Genomic DNA, 17962 nt, shown 5'->3' on the forward strand with positions numbered 1-17962 from the left:
CTAGACTCTAAACAATCATCTAAATCTAATCGGTTCTTACCATAATGTTTTTTTTGTTATAAACTTTTATATAATTAAATCTGCTAGACTGTGTTAAAATGTTTCATTATTGAATCTATATATAGTCCTAAAACTACATCTTTTGTACAACACTATGTAGTTTGAAGGCCATCGACTTGATGAAAACACGTTACGTCCGCATAAAAAGCCGAAAAATATGAAAACACGATTTTATGTTATTTGGACTGATTGTGAATGAGTAGTCTAATAAAAACCAACAATGAGCTAAATTCTACCAATTGACATGGTGAAAGTTTGGAAAACCTAATAGGAATTTTCATATAACTTCCTATTAGTCATGGAACAACTTACCAAGTCTACCCATAATATCAATATACAAATCCAACATGTTTGGTGCAAATATTGAATCTATAGAGAAATCCAACATCCTGATAGTGTTTTTTTAATGCAAATGCTTCAAGTCCCACATCGAAACTTTGTCAAGCAAAAGAGAGTTGAAGTGGCAGTGTATAATTTTTATCTGCATTGTTTTGAAGTTGGATTTCTCACTTAATATCATGGCATTTTATTTAAATGTAAAGTGGTTTATTGAAATTCAATTATAACACGTGAGGAAAATGATTAACACTTCCTAAATTAGATTAAAATTTTGTTCTTGACCTGTTTTTATTTTTGTGTTACAACTGCTTTGTTGTTTAAGCTTTTTTATTAAATAGTCTTGGATACATCCTTTTCTGTTTGGTTTAAATCCCCATATTTTGCGTATAATTTGCTATTAGTCCCTCCATTAGTAATGAATGTTCAAAAAACACTAAAACTAAGCCCAAAGAGGATTTAAAAGTTAAATAAAACAAGGAAAATGTTAACTGTCTTAAGGGTGCTTAAGCATCTAAAAGTAGCAACTTTTGCATTGAAAATTGCACGGTTATATAACTTCAACAAGTATTTGACTTAATTTTCAAGGCATAATTCTTTTTATAGATTCCTTCAACAATGACACTCGTTAATAAGACCCATAAAACAATTATTATTATTTAATTGAAAAAAAAATCCTCTACAAAGAGAGATTGGGTTATCGGGAAACAAATTCCTCTTAAATTCACCATCACCACCATGTCTATTTCTTCTTCACCAAACTCCATCAAAACCCACTCCAATTTCATCTTCTTCTATTTTGACCCTTACTAACTAGAACATTATAAAATAACTATTTGAAACATCAGAGCAGGACCGATTTCACACTAGAATTTATAACAAGGTTTCAGTTTTTTTTTTCTCGTTTTACTTAGGGAAGAGCTTGTTTGAGCCTGTGACAATCAAGAAAGTAAGCAAAACCATAAGCCATGTTTTTCAATGTAGCCTCATGAAGATCCAAATCAGAGGTAGCACTTGCATCAGCGGAGAAGAACACCCTGAAGCCTCTAATAAAGGTCTCATGCGCCGTTGTCTCACAACATAGGTTAGTCATCCAGACCCATCTCTTTCGTCTTCTCTTCCAAACCAAGCTTCCTAAATGCGCATTGTATGCACTCTTCTCTACCACCATGTCCTTGCCTAATATCCACATATACCATATAAAAATGATTTTGAAACATTCAAATACGATCTCATCAAAATCTATTCTACACATGTAGAATCAATTTTGAATTCTCCAAAAGTGGAACTAAACATACACTACACAAACCGCACACTTACGAAATGAAAGAAAAGCTTAAACAATGAATGAACTAACAAAAGTATATAAATGATCGAAAATGAAAGGACTAACGCAGCTGAGACGTGATCTTGGTAATTGAAAAGGTGTCTCTCTTGTCTTGTGATAACCAAAAAAGAAATCCCACATCCTAGATTTTGGTGTTTTTCAGAATGTTGTTTTTTACTTGAAATCCCACATCGGAACTTTGTGAAGCAAAGGATAGTCAAAGTGGCTATAAATAAGTAACTTAGAATGTTTGAAACAATTTGGAAATATGTTAAGTAGTATAGTGTATACTTCCTTTATGGCTTTGAACATTTTGGATCACTTATTTACTGTTAATATTTAGTATTGTAGTGATCTGCAATGTTTATTTCCATAAAGTAAGTTATAAACACTTCCTAAACCAGAGATTAACATTTTGTATTTATTTCTGTTTTCTTGTTTGAGTTGTTTTTTTTCTCATTACTTGAAAATTGTATCCATTATTGATTTGAATCATTGCTTATTACATCATGCGCTTCTTCATATATCATCATCTATTGCTGGTATATAGTTTTTAAAATTTGTGGGTAATTTGCCTCAAATTCTATGATACCAAAAAAAAAGAAAACCACTTATAATCCAATATCTTTGTCACAGGTAAGTATACTTTTACAATATATCATTTTGATAATTCATGAGTAATGATATTTAAGCTACCAAAGTATGAACCTCTACTAGCTTGTTTAATTCTTAAATAAACTATTTTCTTTATCATAGGCCCTATTGTACTTATGAGCAACAAAATAACCATAACTTGAATCTTCCAACAAAAAATTATAACAAAGTAAATTTGTTGAGCCGTGCTGTCGAAATCAATGATTACCAGAAGTGCTCACAGTTTCCATTCTCTTGTGAATTCTGCAAAAGAGCAGCTGTATCTATAAGAACACTTCCTTCAGAAACAAATCAAAGAACTTATGTTAAGAATCAATTTCAAGGAGCCTGATGAATATAAGTCAACTTTAAAACAAACAAAGAACTACACTAAGTACGTTTGAGGAGGGAGGGAGAGAGAGGGAGAGAGAGAGAGAGAAGAAGAAGAAGAAGGGATGGCAATTGGTACCCAATGGGCAGGGTACTATAGTATCCATCCCTATACCCACGTTTGTAAAAAATGTCCGTACCCGAGCTTGTATCCTCGTGGGCAACAACTTTAGTACCCTTCCTCATACCCGGGCACCTAAGTGCCCATACCCGCACCCATTCCCCGCACTTTATCACAATTGAAATAAAACCATGATCCAAAATTATTCAAATCAATTCATATAATAGTAGGAATAGTAGTATTTAGCCAAATAAATACACATCCAAAATATCCCTCGAAAATTAAAATAAAAGCATTTGAAATACATATAAAAAAGTGCATACTAAAATAAACAAAGTATTTATTATATTAGATTTAGGTTTATAATTAAATAATCAAATAAATTAAATAATTGTACATCAAAAATAAATAAAGTATTTAATATATTATATAAATATGCATATGTGGGTTGCGGGGCTGGATAGTATAGTACCCTTATCCGCACCCATACCCATTAAAATTTGCGGGTAATTACCCGGACCCAAGCCCATACTCATGAAAGCGGGGTTTTACCCTACCCATTGCGGGGTTTTTTTGCGGGTGTCCATAGGACCTGGGTCCAATTGCCATCCCTAGAAGAGAGGTTCTTGGATGAATGAAATTATAAAATGTGTGAAATTACTAAAATGCCCATACCACATCATTAGTGGTACAATGGAAAGAGTGGTCTATGTATCTTTTTCCGAGAGATATATAGAGAGCAAAAACACAATGAAAATATGACAGAGTTATCTAAAAATTGTCCTGAAATAATTGTACGAATATCATTTCACATTTCATATTGACCGATTGCATTAATCATGATTTTTGTTTACAACTTGGACTGTGAAAGCTAACAAAATAATCATTTTACCATAGACTGAAAAAATCTAACCATTTCAGCAAGGGTCATCTCATGTAAAATAATTACAACTCATGAAAAACAATTCATTATGAAACAATAAGAAGTATACTAACATTCAAGATCAGTGTTTATCGCGTCTATAGGACTGCAACTGTATTTGACCTCAATTCTCACAAATATCAAGGATCGATACAAGACCACAAATGTATGTGATTCGCAAGATATGAAGCCAAATGCAGAATGGTATACTTACAAAAGGAAGTTGACATGACAAACATGTATTGCCTCCTCAATTATGAGTTCAGAATCAGCCCATTGAGAAACAACCCTTGCTTTTCCATAAAATGTTTCTATTGCAAAAGTTTTTTTAGCTAACAAAGTACATTTTAAGCTTCCATTTCATTTGGTGTCAATACTTCATGAATAACAAGTTATGATAAGTTGATAGGTATCCATTTCTTTTGGACTGATAGCATGTCCACACATAACAATGTTACGGCAGAGCACTACTAAGTTCACACCCATAAGTATAAGAAATTTTAAGTTTTCCTTTTATTTAGAAGTAAGGATGTTAGAGATAAACAAGAAAGATTGAATTCCCAGTGGGGAAAGCCTAGGGGAAAGGAAGAATTTTTAGAATCAAACTTTTCTTATTTTATTCATTGCAATGATTACTCCTTTTGTAGGAGAATTTGGATAACATTGAAATTCCATGATTGCAGGATCAAGGGACACATGCTATCTCCTTGTCCATTGGATTAAACTTTCAAAAATTAAAAGAAACAACTTAGTTCTAGAATCTGCTATAGTTGCAGACAGCTGGTAACAGCATTCTTGTGTCCTTTAGGAATTGAGACGGGCTGGCTTCTTTGTGTCCCTTTTGAGTCTGTTTCTGATGTTGAGCCCAATATTGTTCTCTTGTGCACCTCCTTTGCTCGTATCATTACTGTGGGGTTGAAAAATGATCTTGTCCTCAAGATCAAAGTCAGGGTAGTTGCTGATGAAAGTTTCCTTATCTTCCCAAGTAGCTTCAAAAGATTCCTGCCCTTCCCATTGTACCAGAAGCTCTGTAGTGACTGATGAGTTCTTTGTAATGGCTCGAGTGTCCAGCACCTTAGTGGGCTGAGGTGTATCAGTCATAACAGGAAGAGGAAGGGGATAAATCTGCGTGTCTGGATGTCCATGGCAAGCCTTCAAGAGAGACACATGAAAAACTGGATGAATTCTTGCAGTCGGGGGTAGCTCGAGCTCGTAAGCAACTGCTCCAATTCGTTTAAGAATGCGAAAAGGTCCATAATAACGTTTGGCAAGCTTCTGAGACACACGATTCTTGACAGAGAGTTGCCTATAAGGTTGGAGCTTCAGGAAGACCCATTGATTGACCTCAAAGACCTTGTCACATCTCTTTTTGTTAGCTTGCTGCACCATGCGATTTCTGGCACGAAGGAGATTTTCTTTTACAAGTTTGATGATTTTCTGGTGCTGTGTCAGTATAGTGTCCAAATCTCCGACCTTTGTTGTTCCTGGAGCATAATTGGAGATAGAAGGCGGTGGGCGCCCATATAAGGCCTCGAAGGGAGACATGTTGATGGCTGAATGAAAAGAGGTATTGTACCAAAACTCGGCAAGTGGAAGGAACTTGACCCATTGCTGTGGTGTTTCGCTGACAAAACAACAGAGGTACGTTTCCAAACAACGGTTTAAGACCTCTGTTTGACCGTCAGTTTGGGGGTGATATGAGCTGCTAAAAGCCAGTTTTGTACCCAAGGCTGCAAAGAGTTCTCGCCAGAATTTACTAATGAAAAGTCTGTCCCGGTCACTGATAATTGTTTTTGGAGTGCCATGAAGGCGGTAGATCTCTGTAATGAATGTTTTGGCCAGGGACGAGGCTGAGATTCCGGTGGGAAGGGCTATGAAGTGAGCAAACTTTGTTAGACGATCCACAACCACCCATATGGTAGTTTTGCTGCAGGAAGAGGGAAGATTGGTAATAAAATCCATGGAGATTTCTTCCCAAACTTGATTTGGTGTGGCCAGGGGTTGTAGTAAACCGTAGGGACTATGAGTATTGTACTTGTTATACTGGCAGATTGCACATTGGTTTACAAATAGCTTAACATCTTGATACATTCCTGGCCAATAGAAGCTAGCAGAGAGGCGGGCCAGTGTTGCTTTGATGCCAGAGTGGCCACCTAATGGAGATGCATGAAATTCCTGGAGAAGAAGTGGAATAACACCAGACTGCTTAGGGATGAACAAACGTTCCTGAAAGTAAATCAAGCCGGACTTGTGAGTGAATTTTTCTGTGCCATGCGTTTGAGCAGTAAGTTTGGTGATAATGTTCTGTCCTTCAGCTGTGCAGAAGAACTCATGGAGCTGTTGCAGGAATAATGGAAAATTCAGTGAAGATATAGCAGTGAAACAAGGTTGGTCAGCTGTGTCTGAACTTCGGGATAACGCGTCAGCGACGATGTTATCTTTGCCTGGGGTGTAGTGAATCTCATAGTCGTAACCCATCAGCTTTGTGAGCCATTTTTGTTGTTCAGGAGTTTGTATTGATTGGGTCATGAGGCTTTTGTGGTCAGTGAAGATTTTGAAGGTGTGGCCAAGGAGGTATTGTCTCCATTTCTTAACTGCTTCAGTTAAAGCATATAGTTCGCGCACATAGGTAGAGGAAGAGGCCATGCGAGGACTTAGCTTCTTACTAAAAAAAGCAATTGGTTTGTGCTGTTGGGATAGGACAACACCAATAGCTACACCAGAAGCATCAGTGGTGACTTCAAATGGGAGGGAAAAATTTGGTAGTGTGAGAAGCGGAAGTTTTAGCATGGCAGCTTTTAATTGATGAAAAGCTTCTGCAGCTGTAGGAGGCCAACTAAACTTGGGTAGCTTAAGGAGGTCAGTGAGAGGACTTGCAATAGTAGCATAGTTTTGGACAAACCTTCGGTAAAACCCAGTGAGTCCTAGAAAGGCACGAAGGGTCGTAAATGAAGAAGGAGTGGGCCAGTCAGAGACGGCAGAGAGCTTTTCAATATCAGCTTGAACTCCTTGATTTGAAATCACATGTCCCAAGTAATGAACAGAAGTGACTCCAAATTGACATTTGCTCAATTTTGCATAAAACCCTTGGGTAACCAGCAACATCAAAACCTGCTCAACATGTAATAAGTGGTCAGTCCAAGTAGGGCTATAAATAAGGATATCATCAAAAAACACCAGAGTAAATTTCCTCAAAAAGGGGCGCAGTAGGTCATTCATGGTAGCCTGAAAAGTTGAGGGAGCATTAGATAGCCCAAAGGGCATGACTAAGAACTCGTAATGGCCATCGAATGTACGAAATCCTGTTTTAGGAATGTCGTCCTCAACTAAACGGATCTGGTGGTACCTTGCGCGTAAATCAATTTTTGAAAAGAATTTAGCACCATTTAACTCGTCAAGAAGCTCATCAATGGTCGGTATTGGGAACCGATCTTTGATGGTGATGGAATTTAGTGCGCGATAATCGACACAAAATCGCCAAGTTCCATCCTTCTTTTTGACAAGTAAAACAGGGGAGGAATAAGGGCTTGTGCTAGGCCGAATAATGCCTGCCTCTAACATTTCAGCAATAATCTGAACCATAGCCTCCTTTTGGAAGTGAGGGTATCGATATGGTTTTACATTAACTGGTGTGGCGTTGGGAAGTAAGTGTATTTGGTGGTTATGCTCACGATTTGGGGGTAAGTTGCGGGGAATAGAGAAAACTTTGGAATATTTGTGTAGGATGGTGAGTAGGTCAGGGTGAACGGAGGCTAGGAGCTTGGTTTCTTCCGTTACGGGTGTAGTTTGTGATGACTGTTGATATTGGGTAATCATAGAAACAGTGTGACAAGTATCTATGGAGTTGGTTGAGATCATACGGGTAAATTGGTGAAAAGTGGCTGGGGAGGGTAAAGAAGTGGAGCCATATAGTGTAATAAGGTTTCCGTCATGGTGAAATTGCATTGAGGGAACAGTGTAATCTGCAATAAAGGGCCCAAGAGTTTGCAGCCATTGTACCCCAAAAACTGCATCTGCTCCTTGGATAGGTAAAAGGTAAAAAGGAATGCTTAAGGTGTGGTGTGCAGGTAAGGTAATTGGTACGCTATCGCAATAACCTGAACATTGCAAGTATTCTCCATTGCCAACCATGACAGAGAAAGCGGTGAGATTGGTTTGTGGTAATTTGAGAAAATTAGCGATTCTAGGTTGGAGAATGTTGTGGGAACTGCCAGAATCTATGAGGACAGAGATGTTATGGCCACAAATTTGAGCCTGAAAACGAAGGGTTTTTGGTGAAGGAAGACCTGTCATGGCATTGAATGAAAGGTGAAAATTTTCAGGGTTTGCAAATGGTGAGGGTTTATCTGCTTGTTGTGTTTTAGGAGAGTTGTTATCAGGAGATGGTGTATTAGTGATAGGGTCGGTTAGGAAAAGGATATCATCGGAAGGGTTTGGGTTTTCATCAGGAGGTGGGTCTTCATCAGTGAGGAGTAACAAAAATTGTGGGGTTTTGCAGCGGTGACTCGGAATGAAACGCTCGTCGCAATTGAAACATAAGCCTTTTGCACGTCTTGCTAGCATTTCAGTTTGAGATAAACGTTTGATAGGTATGCTGATTTTTGGTGGAGCTGGTAAAGTGGGGCGAGTGTTTGGTGTAGGTAAAATAGGATTGGAGGAATTGGGATGTGGAGATGAGTATGGTGGTTTTCTGTGATATTGTTGGTTTGACCGGTTAGCCAGGTTTTTGGATTCGAGTAGTTTGGCTAAGCCAATGGCATGGGAAATGGTGGTGGGTCGCAGGACAGCCATTTCGTGGTGAATCTCTGTTTTCAACCCAGAAATGAAACAATCTAAGATAGCATTTTGGGGAAGATCATGAACACGGTTACATAATTTTTCAAACTCTTTTTGATATTCATGGACAGAAGTGGTTTGTTTAAGCTTAAACAAGGCTTGTTGGTGGTTTTCAAAGGAAGAAGGGCCAAAACGTAATTCCAGATCTCTGCAAAAACGTTCCCAAGTAGTGAGTAAATGGTTATTGTGTAACCATTGAAACCAGGCTAGAGCATCACCAGCCATGTAACTAGCAATGAGAGAGATTCGTGAGTTGGGGTTAATTGAATAGTGGGTGAAGTATTGTTCTGCTTGGAATATCCATTCTAATGGATTAGAGCCATCAAAAGGAGGAAGTATTATTTTTGGGGGTTTGAGGGAAAAATTGTTGTTGGTCTGTGATTGTGAAGTTTGGGAGTGGGTAGGTGTGGATAGGGTTTGTTGTATTAGGGATTGGTTTTGTTGTAGCTCTTGCAGCTGGTTTTGTAAAGCTTGGACGGATAGGAGATGGGCTTCATTTCGGTGATCTTGGTTTGCGCGAAAATCATTGAAAGCTTGGGTAAGGGCGGCGATGGCTTCTTGGAGGGGTGGGTCTGGTTGAAGGCGAGGAGGCATGGTTTCAGACGAGAGCACCAAATGTTAGAGATAAACAAGAAAGATTGAATTCCCAGTGGGGAAAGCCTAGGGGAAAGGAAGAATTTTTAGAATCAAACTTTTCTTATTTTATTCATTGCAATGATTACTCCTTTTGTAGGAGAATTTGGATAACATTGAAATTCCATGATTGCAGGATCAAGGGACACATGCTATCTCCTTGTCCATTGGATTAAACTTTCAAAAATTAAAAGAAACAACTTAGTTCTAGAATCTGCTATAGTTGCAGACAGCTGGTAACAGCATTCTTGTGTCCTTTAGGAATTGAGACGGGCTGGCTTCTTTGTGTCCCTTTTGGGTCTGTTTCTGATGTTGAGCCCAATATTGTTCTCTTGTGCACCTCCTTTGCTCGTATCAAAGGACTTCTTTGAGTTTGTGATGATCAACAAATTAAGCAAAACCATAAGCCAAGTTTTTCAATGTAGCCTTATGAAGATCCAAATCAGAGATTGCAATGGCGTCGTCGTCAGTGGAGAAGAACACCTTCAAAGATTTGGGTTTCTTTTCCATACCTGGTACTTTTTGTAGGATGATGAGCTTGAATTTTTTTATCAGAACTAGACATTGAATTTTTGCATATCTGTGGACATAATGTGTCTCTTGATAAAAAAAAGAAGTCCCACATTATGATGCCTACGCACTGTGTTGATTTTTAAACAAACAGTTAAAGTCCCACATCGTTAACTTTGGCATGTAAGAGAGAGGCAAAGTGGCTATATAAGTAGTGTAGAATGAAGGTAGATTTATCTAAAGCAAAGTGCACGTTACTTCTATATAGTGCACTCACGATAGTTACTTAATTTGTGATTCTTTCAATTTAACATCAGATTTTATATCCTGAAAAGAGAACTAAACTAAAAAAGAGAAAGATATAATATAATAATGATTGTTGAGCCACTTTGATTTCAATAGTAATTGAAGATGATTACGTGTAGTAAAGGTATTTAGAAACATGTTATGAAGAATGATTATAAGCTAGGAGCATTGGTGTGAGAATTTAGGACTTAAAGTTGTTAAGTTGTTTCTATAAACTATTATAAGTGATTATTGAGCATAGCACGATGGAATTTCGTAGAAATGGTTAGGAGATATGTATACATGTTTGCTTTGATTCTGGAAAATTTGAATAGAAATTGAATTGTTTAGAGGGCATAAGCTGTTTTAAGTAAAATGCTTTAAATGACTAAGTTGTGGTTTACGCTGCTGTATAAGTGATTCATAGGGCTGATTATTCACGTTGGAACTGTTGTGTCAAAGGTTGGATCGAAATTATATGATAAAAGTCATAAGTTGCGAGTTAAACCCTTTAGATAATAGCTTAAGTTGGAATTTAAGTTGTGTCAGGTATTATCTTGTGATGAACAGTTTAGGAGAGATATTTTGAATTGTTATATGAGCAATGGAAAAAGAATAAGGTGTTCTAATCATGGTAAAGGTGCTTAAATGGTAATTAAGCTGTTTTGGACGTGCTTAAATAGCCAAACGGTAACTTCGGGTGCAGGGACTGGAATGGAATTTTTTTTTATATGCTGGTTGATGAAGTAAGAGTATGTCACAAATGAGCTGAGTTGTTTCGGAAAGAGAAAGACCTATAAGCCAAGACATAAGCTATTTTGGAAAATGGATTATGGAGTTTTGGAGCTAGCAAAAGCTGCAAATTGTGGATAAGCTGCTTGCAATTTCGGGACTAATGCCAAGGTGAGTTCCTTTAGCTTAGAACCCACCTTTGGGGATCAATTATGATTATGTTAGATTATTGAGATAACATGAACAATTAGACCATTTTTATGATTACTTTCCGATTGTGCAAGCATGACTATCATGCCAAGGAATGGTACATTTGAAACAAAATTAATATGAGATAGTAGAATGATTATTTCTGAATTAGGTATCCTTATTTGTTTATTCTAAAATCTCATTTATATGTTTATGCTAGTATAAATGTTGGAGGGAAATTCTATCAACGCAATTGATGTATATAATTATAGTAATGATTTGAAAGAAAATTGAAATGAGTAGAAAAATTGCAATGAGTAACATGCTTATAGAAAGAAAAAGGAAAGAATTTCTTTTTTTTGAGAAAATCTCCGTTTGCTACAATGAAGAGATAATGTAACCTATGAGGTACGACTCATAGTAACAAATTGAGAAAAACTCCGTTTGCTACAACGAAGAGATAATGTAGCCTATAAGGTACGACTCATAGTAACAAATTGAGAAAAACTCTGTTTGCTACAACGAAGAGATAATGTAGCTTACGAGGTACGACTCATAGTAACAAATTGAGAAAAAAATTCTGTTTGCTACAACGAAGAGATAATGTAGCCTACGAGGTGCGGCTCATAGTAACAAATTGAGAAAAAAAAACTTCGTTCGCCACAACGAAGAGATAATGTGGTCCAAATGCACAATAAAATTTGTAGTTAATGATATGAAACTATAAGTCAAGAATTATTCGGTTAATATTCGAAAACTTATATTTTTCAATTATGGAAGCAATGAAAAAATAAAATAAAAATTAAGTACCCTCCAACATGAATACTAACATAGCATACACATATTAACATGAAAGTTATGTTTAGAATGAATTATCTACGAAGCAATAATTTATGGGTATTTGTCAATCGTTGGAAATGAGGAATTTTAGTTATGGAACTCCGACTTAGTTAGCCGAAACTAGTTGTTATCAAAAAAGGATCAGAGACATACGTAGATAAGTATGTCAAAGTATAAGCTATACCAGAATACGATATATTGGACATATGTTTATAATAATTATTATGATTATGGTTATGATGCTTATGATTGAAGTTATGAGTATGACTATATTTATTATATAATCAAGGCAGTATTTCAGATGACGATTCTAGTTATCCTCTGATTGCTCATTATGCATAATGAAATCGTATAAATCTAAAATGGGTTGAGTTTAGAAACAAATGGCGATCATAGGTTTCCCGAGGTTGCTTGCAGCCTAGGATAGGTGGAACGCGCTGAGACATCTTGTCTCACCCCAATCCCTTTTATTTATTTCAGATATACAAGTTATTATACGATAGGATGGTTCGTAATGAAGAAGAAGTAGCAGCTTGACCATATAAAATACACGTTAGTGGAACTATTTCTTAGGTAACATGCGAGAAATTCTATGATTTGTTCAAAGAATATTTATTTATTGTAATTTTAATGTATCCGATGCCAAGTTTAACACACATGCTAGATATCCTAGGTGATTTCTAGTATGGGTGTTTCACAACCCTTGTTCTTCCATCATGATTGTGTGTTTTGGGAATGTTGTTTTTTAATACAAATACTTGAAGTCGCACATCAGAACTTTGGCAACCAAAGGAGAGTCAAAGTAACATTGTTAATAACGCAGGTAACATAGAATGTAGTTAGAAACATGCTAAGTTTAGTGTATATTTTCTTTATTTCATTAGAATATTGAAGGACAGTTGTTTACTATTATAGTGTTGTGTGTGCAGCAGTGACCTTCAATGTAATCGTTTAATAACGCAGGTTATAAACACTTCATAAATACGACTTCAAAATTTTGTATTTATTTCAGTTTTTTTTGTTGGAGTTGCTTTTTCGCTCCTTACTTGAAAATAGTATCCATTATTGTTTTGACATGGCAAGCATTATCTTCAGTTTTTAAATCCATGCTTCTTACATCCATATGTTTCTTAATATATCATTACCTATCAGTTTGTTTCTTAATATATCATTACCTATCAGTTTTTAAATCCTTGCTTAAGGTAAGACCACTCCTCAAATTACCGGCACTCCTCAAGCATACCATGATCGGAGGAAGACTTGTGGCAGTGGCGCGTGATAAGGACTTAAGGTGTCTCTTGATAACAAAAAAGAAGCTCCACATCGTGACTCTTGATAGCGTTTTACGCAGTGTTGATTTTTAGAACAAACAGTTGAACAAAGTCCCACATCGTAACTTAGGTAGACAAAAAAGAGGCCAAATGATTTTTAGAAAAATGATGGTTCATTAGATGTTAAAAAACAAGGGATGATTGTAATTTAAGAACACTGGCTAAATATTTCTATATCAGTTCTTAAGTCAAACTTTAGCGTTTAAGTCATAGAGGAATATGCTGAATTGTTTCAAGAAGAAAAAAAAAATGAAAGAGAACTTATAGGAAATCAAGAAAGAGAGCCAATAGAGGAAGATTATCATGAACCTATAAACTGTATCAATTACCAAACTATTCCAAGAGTTAACTTGCAATGCAAAAGATATTGTTTCGACAAAAACTTAAGTTTCACATCAATCTTGAGTGTGAAGTAAGGATAAAAATTCCCAGCATTGTTTTACTACATATCCAAGTTGGACCAAAAGTTATAATAGATGGTACACGTGTGAGGGAGCTATTAGATCCTGACCTTACAAACCACCACCACCATCATTCGCGAGTTCACACCGTTCGATGAAACCAGTGGCTTTCTCTGGTTTATGTTTCAAACTAAGCGAAAAATGTGCCCGTTGCAATTTCAAACGGGTACAACCACGTCGTAAACTAATCAAACCATAATAATCCACATTGTGTGTTTCACCACAAGACAATTTTTGTTTCAATTGTTGAATTTTCGCGGTTAAGGTGAATAACTTCCTAGGAATCTCATTGTAACGAGCATTATGTCGTTTCCATAACAGTCCAGCAAGTTTTCGATCATGCAAAATTGTGTTGTATAGAAGCTTTAAATGTACAAGATCATGTAGAAAATCTTGATAACAACGAATTGTTTCTAGAATTGAAGCTCTACCTTCAAGAGCTTGGATACATGTAGGGTCTAATTAACCAATTTAACGTTACATCTAACATTACAGTCCAAGGAGAATCTTTGTAACTCATAATTAGGGGATGCACTTTGTCTTTGGAATATGATGACAATTAAAATTATGATAAAGTAAGTGAAGGAGGACACAGCCAAAAGGTGTGTGTGACCTTGTCTTTTGCTGAAGGAGACATGTACATCATTCTATACAAAATCTGACTTTATGCTAAGTAAAAACTAACATTAGAATAAAGTAACATTAAAAACAAGGCATTATGCATCAATAAGAAATATAAAAACATTCATGATCTGTATTTGACCGCAATACTCATGAATATCAAGGATTGCTACACTAACACAATTTATATGATTCGCAAGATATGAAGCGAAATGTAGAATGGTATGAACATACACACACAGGCACACTTAGGAAATGCAGTGGACTGGACATGCTTGTATTGCCTTACCAATTTTGTGCTTGGAATCAATCCACTGAGAAACAATCTTTGCTCTTCCATAAACTGATTCTATAGTAAAAGTTTTTTCAGTAAAGTATCCAACAAATTTGATTTCATCAACAAATATTGCTCTCTTGGGACTGCCATAGAAGAGAAATAGCTCTGCATATCCATGACCAACAGTGCCCATGATTTCGGATTTTTGTTTCTTTAACTAACTTTAAATACTAGAGAAAACTTTATTAAACAATGAACTAATGTAAATTAATGCAATCCAGTGATGTCAACTCAACAAAGGATTAATGCAGAGTTTGCATTATTATTTGACTAATTCTTTTCCCATCTATGTAGTTCGAATTTTAAAATCTGAACGGCATAAAAATCTTATTTTTTTAAGGGTACATAAAAATCTTATAAAATCTTCAAAAACACATTGAAATATTTCGGATTTTAAAATTCAAATAGGACGCATGAAAAGTTCATAGAATGAGAAAAGTAACGACGTTATTATTTTCTCATCTTGGCCACATTTGAACCGCACAAAATTTATATTGTTTTCAAATATATACATTCAAAGTCATAACTCACCCGTTTTAGAGGCCAAATTCCACACACGAGCTTCATAAAGTCCTCCAAACCATATTGTGTAGTCCTTGCATTTTGGTCTTTTATTTTAGGCTAAATTGCATTTTTGGTCCCTTAACTATTTAGGTAGTATCACTTTGGTTCCTTAATTAAAATTCGATTTATTTTGGTACTTTAACTTTTCTCCGTTACACATTTTAGTCTTTTCCGTTAGTTTTAATTCAAAAACGTTAGGTTTTCTTTATCTTCTTCTCTTTTTCATATTCATATTATAAATACTTGAAGTCCCACATCGAAACTCTGGCAAGGAAAGAAGAGTTAAAGTGCTTATAAATTCAGCTTAGAATGAAGTGTTATATATGACCAGAATCCTTGAATATTATTTTTTTATTCTAGTTTTTTTTATTATAGAAGATTTATTTTTGGTCAATATTTCAACACATGTGTAAACATTTAGACATTTGTTAAACATGTGTTGAATATTTAACCACAAAAAATTATTCTATCTTATATAAGTAGTAAAAAATTTTCTGTCAAGAAAAAAAAAACTTTATAAATTAGATATTAATCAGATTATTTTCTCATACGAACATTTGCGGATTATTTGAGAGATCGAATTTTTTTTTTTTAACAAGTCAAAATAAAATTATATACTAAATAGGGCAGTTCCAAACGTACAAGGTGTGCTTTAGAGACTACCTCTGAAACCAAGAGTTACAAGGGTATGAAACTGAGTTCATTAAAGACGAAAAATGACAAAAAAAAAAAAAAAAGCATTCATTCCCCTTCTATGTCTTACATCTATAGTTTTTTTGCCCTGGTGCATCTCTTTTACATTTAAGAAAAGTCTGGAATCTTGGATTTACAAGGGTTACAAACAAGACACAACAGAAAAACATTACCCAATATTCAAACAAACAAGAGGGCTTGACCACCACTGCTGAGTTTCGAAAACAAAGGTAACTTTTTTAGCTTTCAGCCAACCTAAAAGACAACATCTTAATCTTATCTAGTAAACAAGGGACGGGGGTAACAACATGATTAAACAGACGATTATTTCGTTCATTCCAAACAACCCAGACACATAAAAGCCATATTAGTTGCATAAAAGACCGTCTAGCAACACCACCACCTGTCAAATGAGTAAACTGTAAAAAATGATCGGAAATATTATCTGCGTCCACCCCATAGCAACCAATCCAATCCAATCTCGCACCAAATGCCACAGAGAACCAAAAGTATTACACAATAAAAAGAGATGTTGCGCCGATTCAGGATGACCACAACCAACAACACACGAGGACATGTCAGGCGACAACACCCGTCTAGCAATCAAATTTGTCCTTGTTGGTAAACGATCACGGATGAGCCTCCACGCGAAAACAAAAACCTTCAAAAAAACCTGTTTGTGCCACACCAAATCCAGAGATCGAATTTAGTGAAATAATTTATAACATGTTTATAAGTTGACAACATTTCCATAAACTCTATATATTAGCTTATGATAACTGTTTGTAGCTTTCATGAAAATTGTATGATTATAACTTATATATATTTAAGCACTTATTCCGTAAGTATTTACTTTAAGAGTTTAATTAATATGCTTAGCCAAACAAACATAAAAGGACGGTTCAATTTATGTGTAAGTGTTTTGATGTGTCATGCACTTTGTTATCATTCAACGAATGTAACATTGCAGTCCAAGGTATATCTTCTCAACTCAATAATAGAGATATAAGGAACAAATTATTAGCACATTTAATTATTAGCTCATAATAAAGAAAGACAAATAATTTTCATTGGTAACTCTGTTCTTTCTCTCGGTAATCTTATCAACATAAGAGGTCAGGAATCCAACTTTTGCATCAAAATTTAGAGGATTTATGTGTATAATGTTCTTGGATTTGAGTTGTGAGAGATTTTGCACTAAAATCGATCCATCCAACTAGACTCTACACAATCATCTAATTTGTTCTTACCATAATGTTATTTTGTTATAAATATTTGTATATTGGTATTTGCATGGATGACAATGTTAAAATGCTTTTCATTATGAGTGCATAAATAGCCATAAAACTCTTCAACTTTGGTACAAATATTGAATCTGTAGAGAAATTGAAATTGAACTGTTACTTTTTCTCCTTTTCAATTTCTGTTTTTTCTTCTTCTCTTCAACTGCCAATTGTGTAAACAAATACAATTAAGAAGAATAATAAAGAAAAATTCTTATAGCCATTCTTGGTTTTACGTACAGTGGCAACAATTGTTTGATTGAATTGATATTGTAAAATTAATTTTAGTTAAAAGTACATTCATGTGAAAAGTAACTTGAACAATAAATTTGAATAAAAATCCACATTTTAAGACAAAATATGAATCCAAACATCAACTTCAAGTTTGAATAAATTCTGGAGACAAAATCAATTCTAATAGGAACGTTCAAAAAACTTACTAAAATCAATTTTAAGTTTTCATAATTACTTTTGGCCTTGTCAAAGGGAAACCAGAGACATGCACTAACCTTAGAATACTTGGAAGCCTTTTCCATTGTCTCTTGGAATCTAGTTTGTAACTTCTCCACATTTACAAATATGTTTGAGACACGAACACGTACTTTTACATTGCGACGCAGCTACTTCGACATCAAAAACTCTAGAGCGGCAAGGTTTATTCATGAGCAGGAAAATCATGGTTCATTAGATGTAACATGCAACCTTTTACCGTTCCACCCAATGTAACATTACTTTACTTTGGACATTGCAGTTCAAGGAGAATCATTTTTTCCTTAACATTAATCATTACGCAACAATGGTACTAAGTACTAACTACTAACAGTCATGAAGCTCATCTAGGTCCTTTGAATTTTTGTGAATCCAAATGCAGAATGGTATATAAACTTATGAAACGTAGTTGACAAGACAAGCTATTAT

At 35.4% G+C, this 17962-nt stretch overlaps 1 protein-coding gene across 1 annotated transcript; it reads right to left on the minus strand.

The window, feature by feature from the left end:
- Window positions 1–1306: 1306 nt before the first annotated feature.
- Window positions 1307–2932, minus strand: LOC25482850 (nicotinamidase 2). Its single transcript, XM_024774726.1, has 3 exons — window positions 2887–2932; window positions 2599–2655; window positions 1307–1575 (listed from the first exon to the last, which is right to left on the minus strand). Exons 1-3 carry the CDS (start codon window positions 2930–2932, stop codon window positions 1307–1309), a joined length of 372 nt encoding a protein of 123 aa, XP_024630494.1.
- Window positions 2933–17962: the final 15030 nt, after the last annotated feature.

Source organism: Medicago truncatula, chromosome 1 (assembly GCF_003473485.1).
Source record: "Medicago truncatula cultivar Jemalong A17 chromosome 1, MtrunA17r5.0-ANR, whole genome shotgun sequence".
NCBI lineage: Eukaryota > Viridiplantae > Streptophyta > Magnoliopsida > Fabales > Fabaceae > Medicago > Medicago truncatula.

What these genes read in the sequence shown, in the direction of transcription:
- LOC25482850 (XM_024774726.1), bottom strand. Translation starts at nt 2,932, where the DNA reads ATGAGGAAGGGTACTAAAGTTGTTGCCCACGAGGATACAAGCTCGG. An exon ending in CCACGAGGATACAAGCTCGG is followed by an intron (nt 2,656 to 2,886) that starts GTACGGACATTT and finishes TTGTTTCTGAAG; the next exon opens with GAAGTGTTCTTATAGATACA. An exon ending in TTCACAAGAGAATGGAAACT is followed by an intron (nt 1,576 to 2,598) that starts GTGAGCACTTCT and finishes TGTGGATATTAG; the next exon opens with GCAAGGACATGGTGGTAGAG.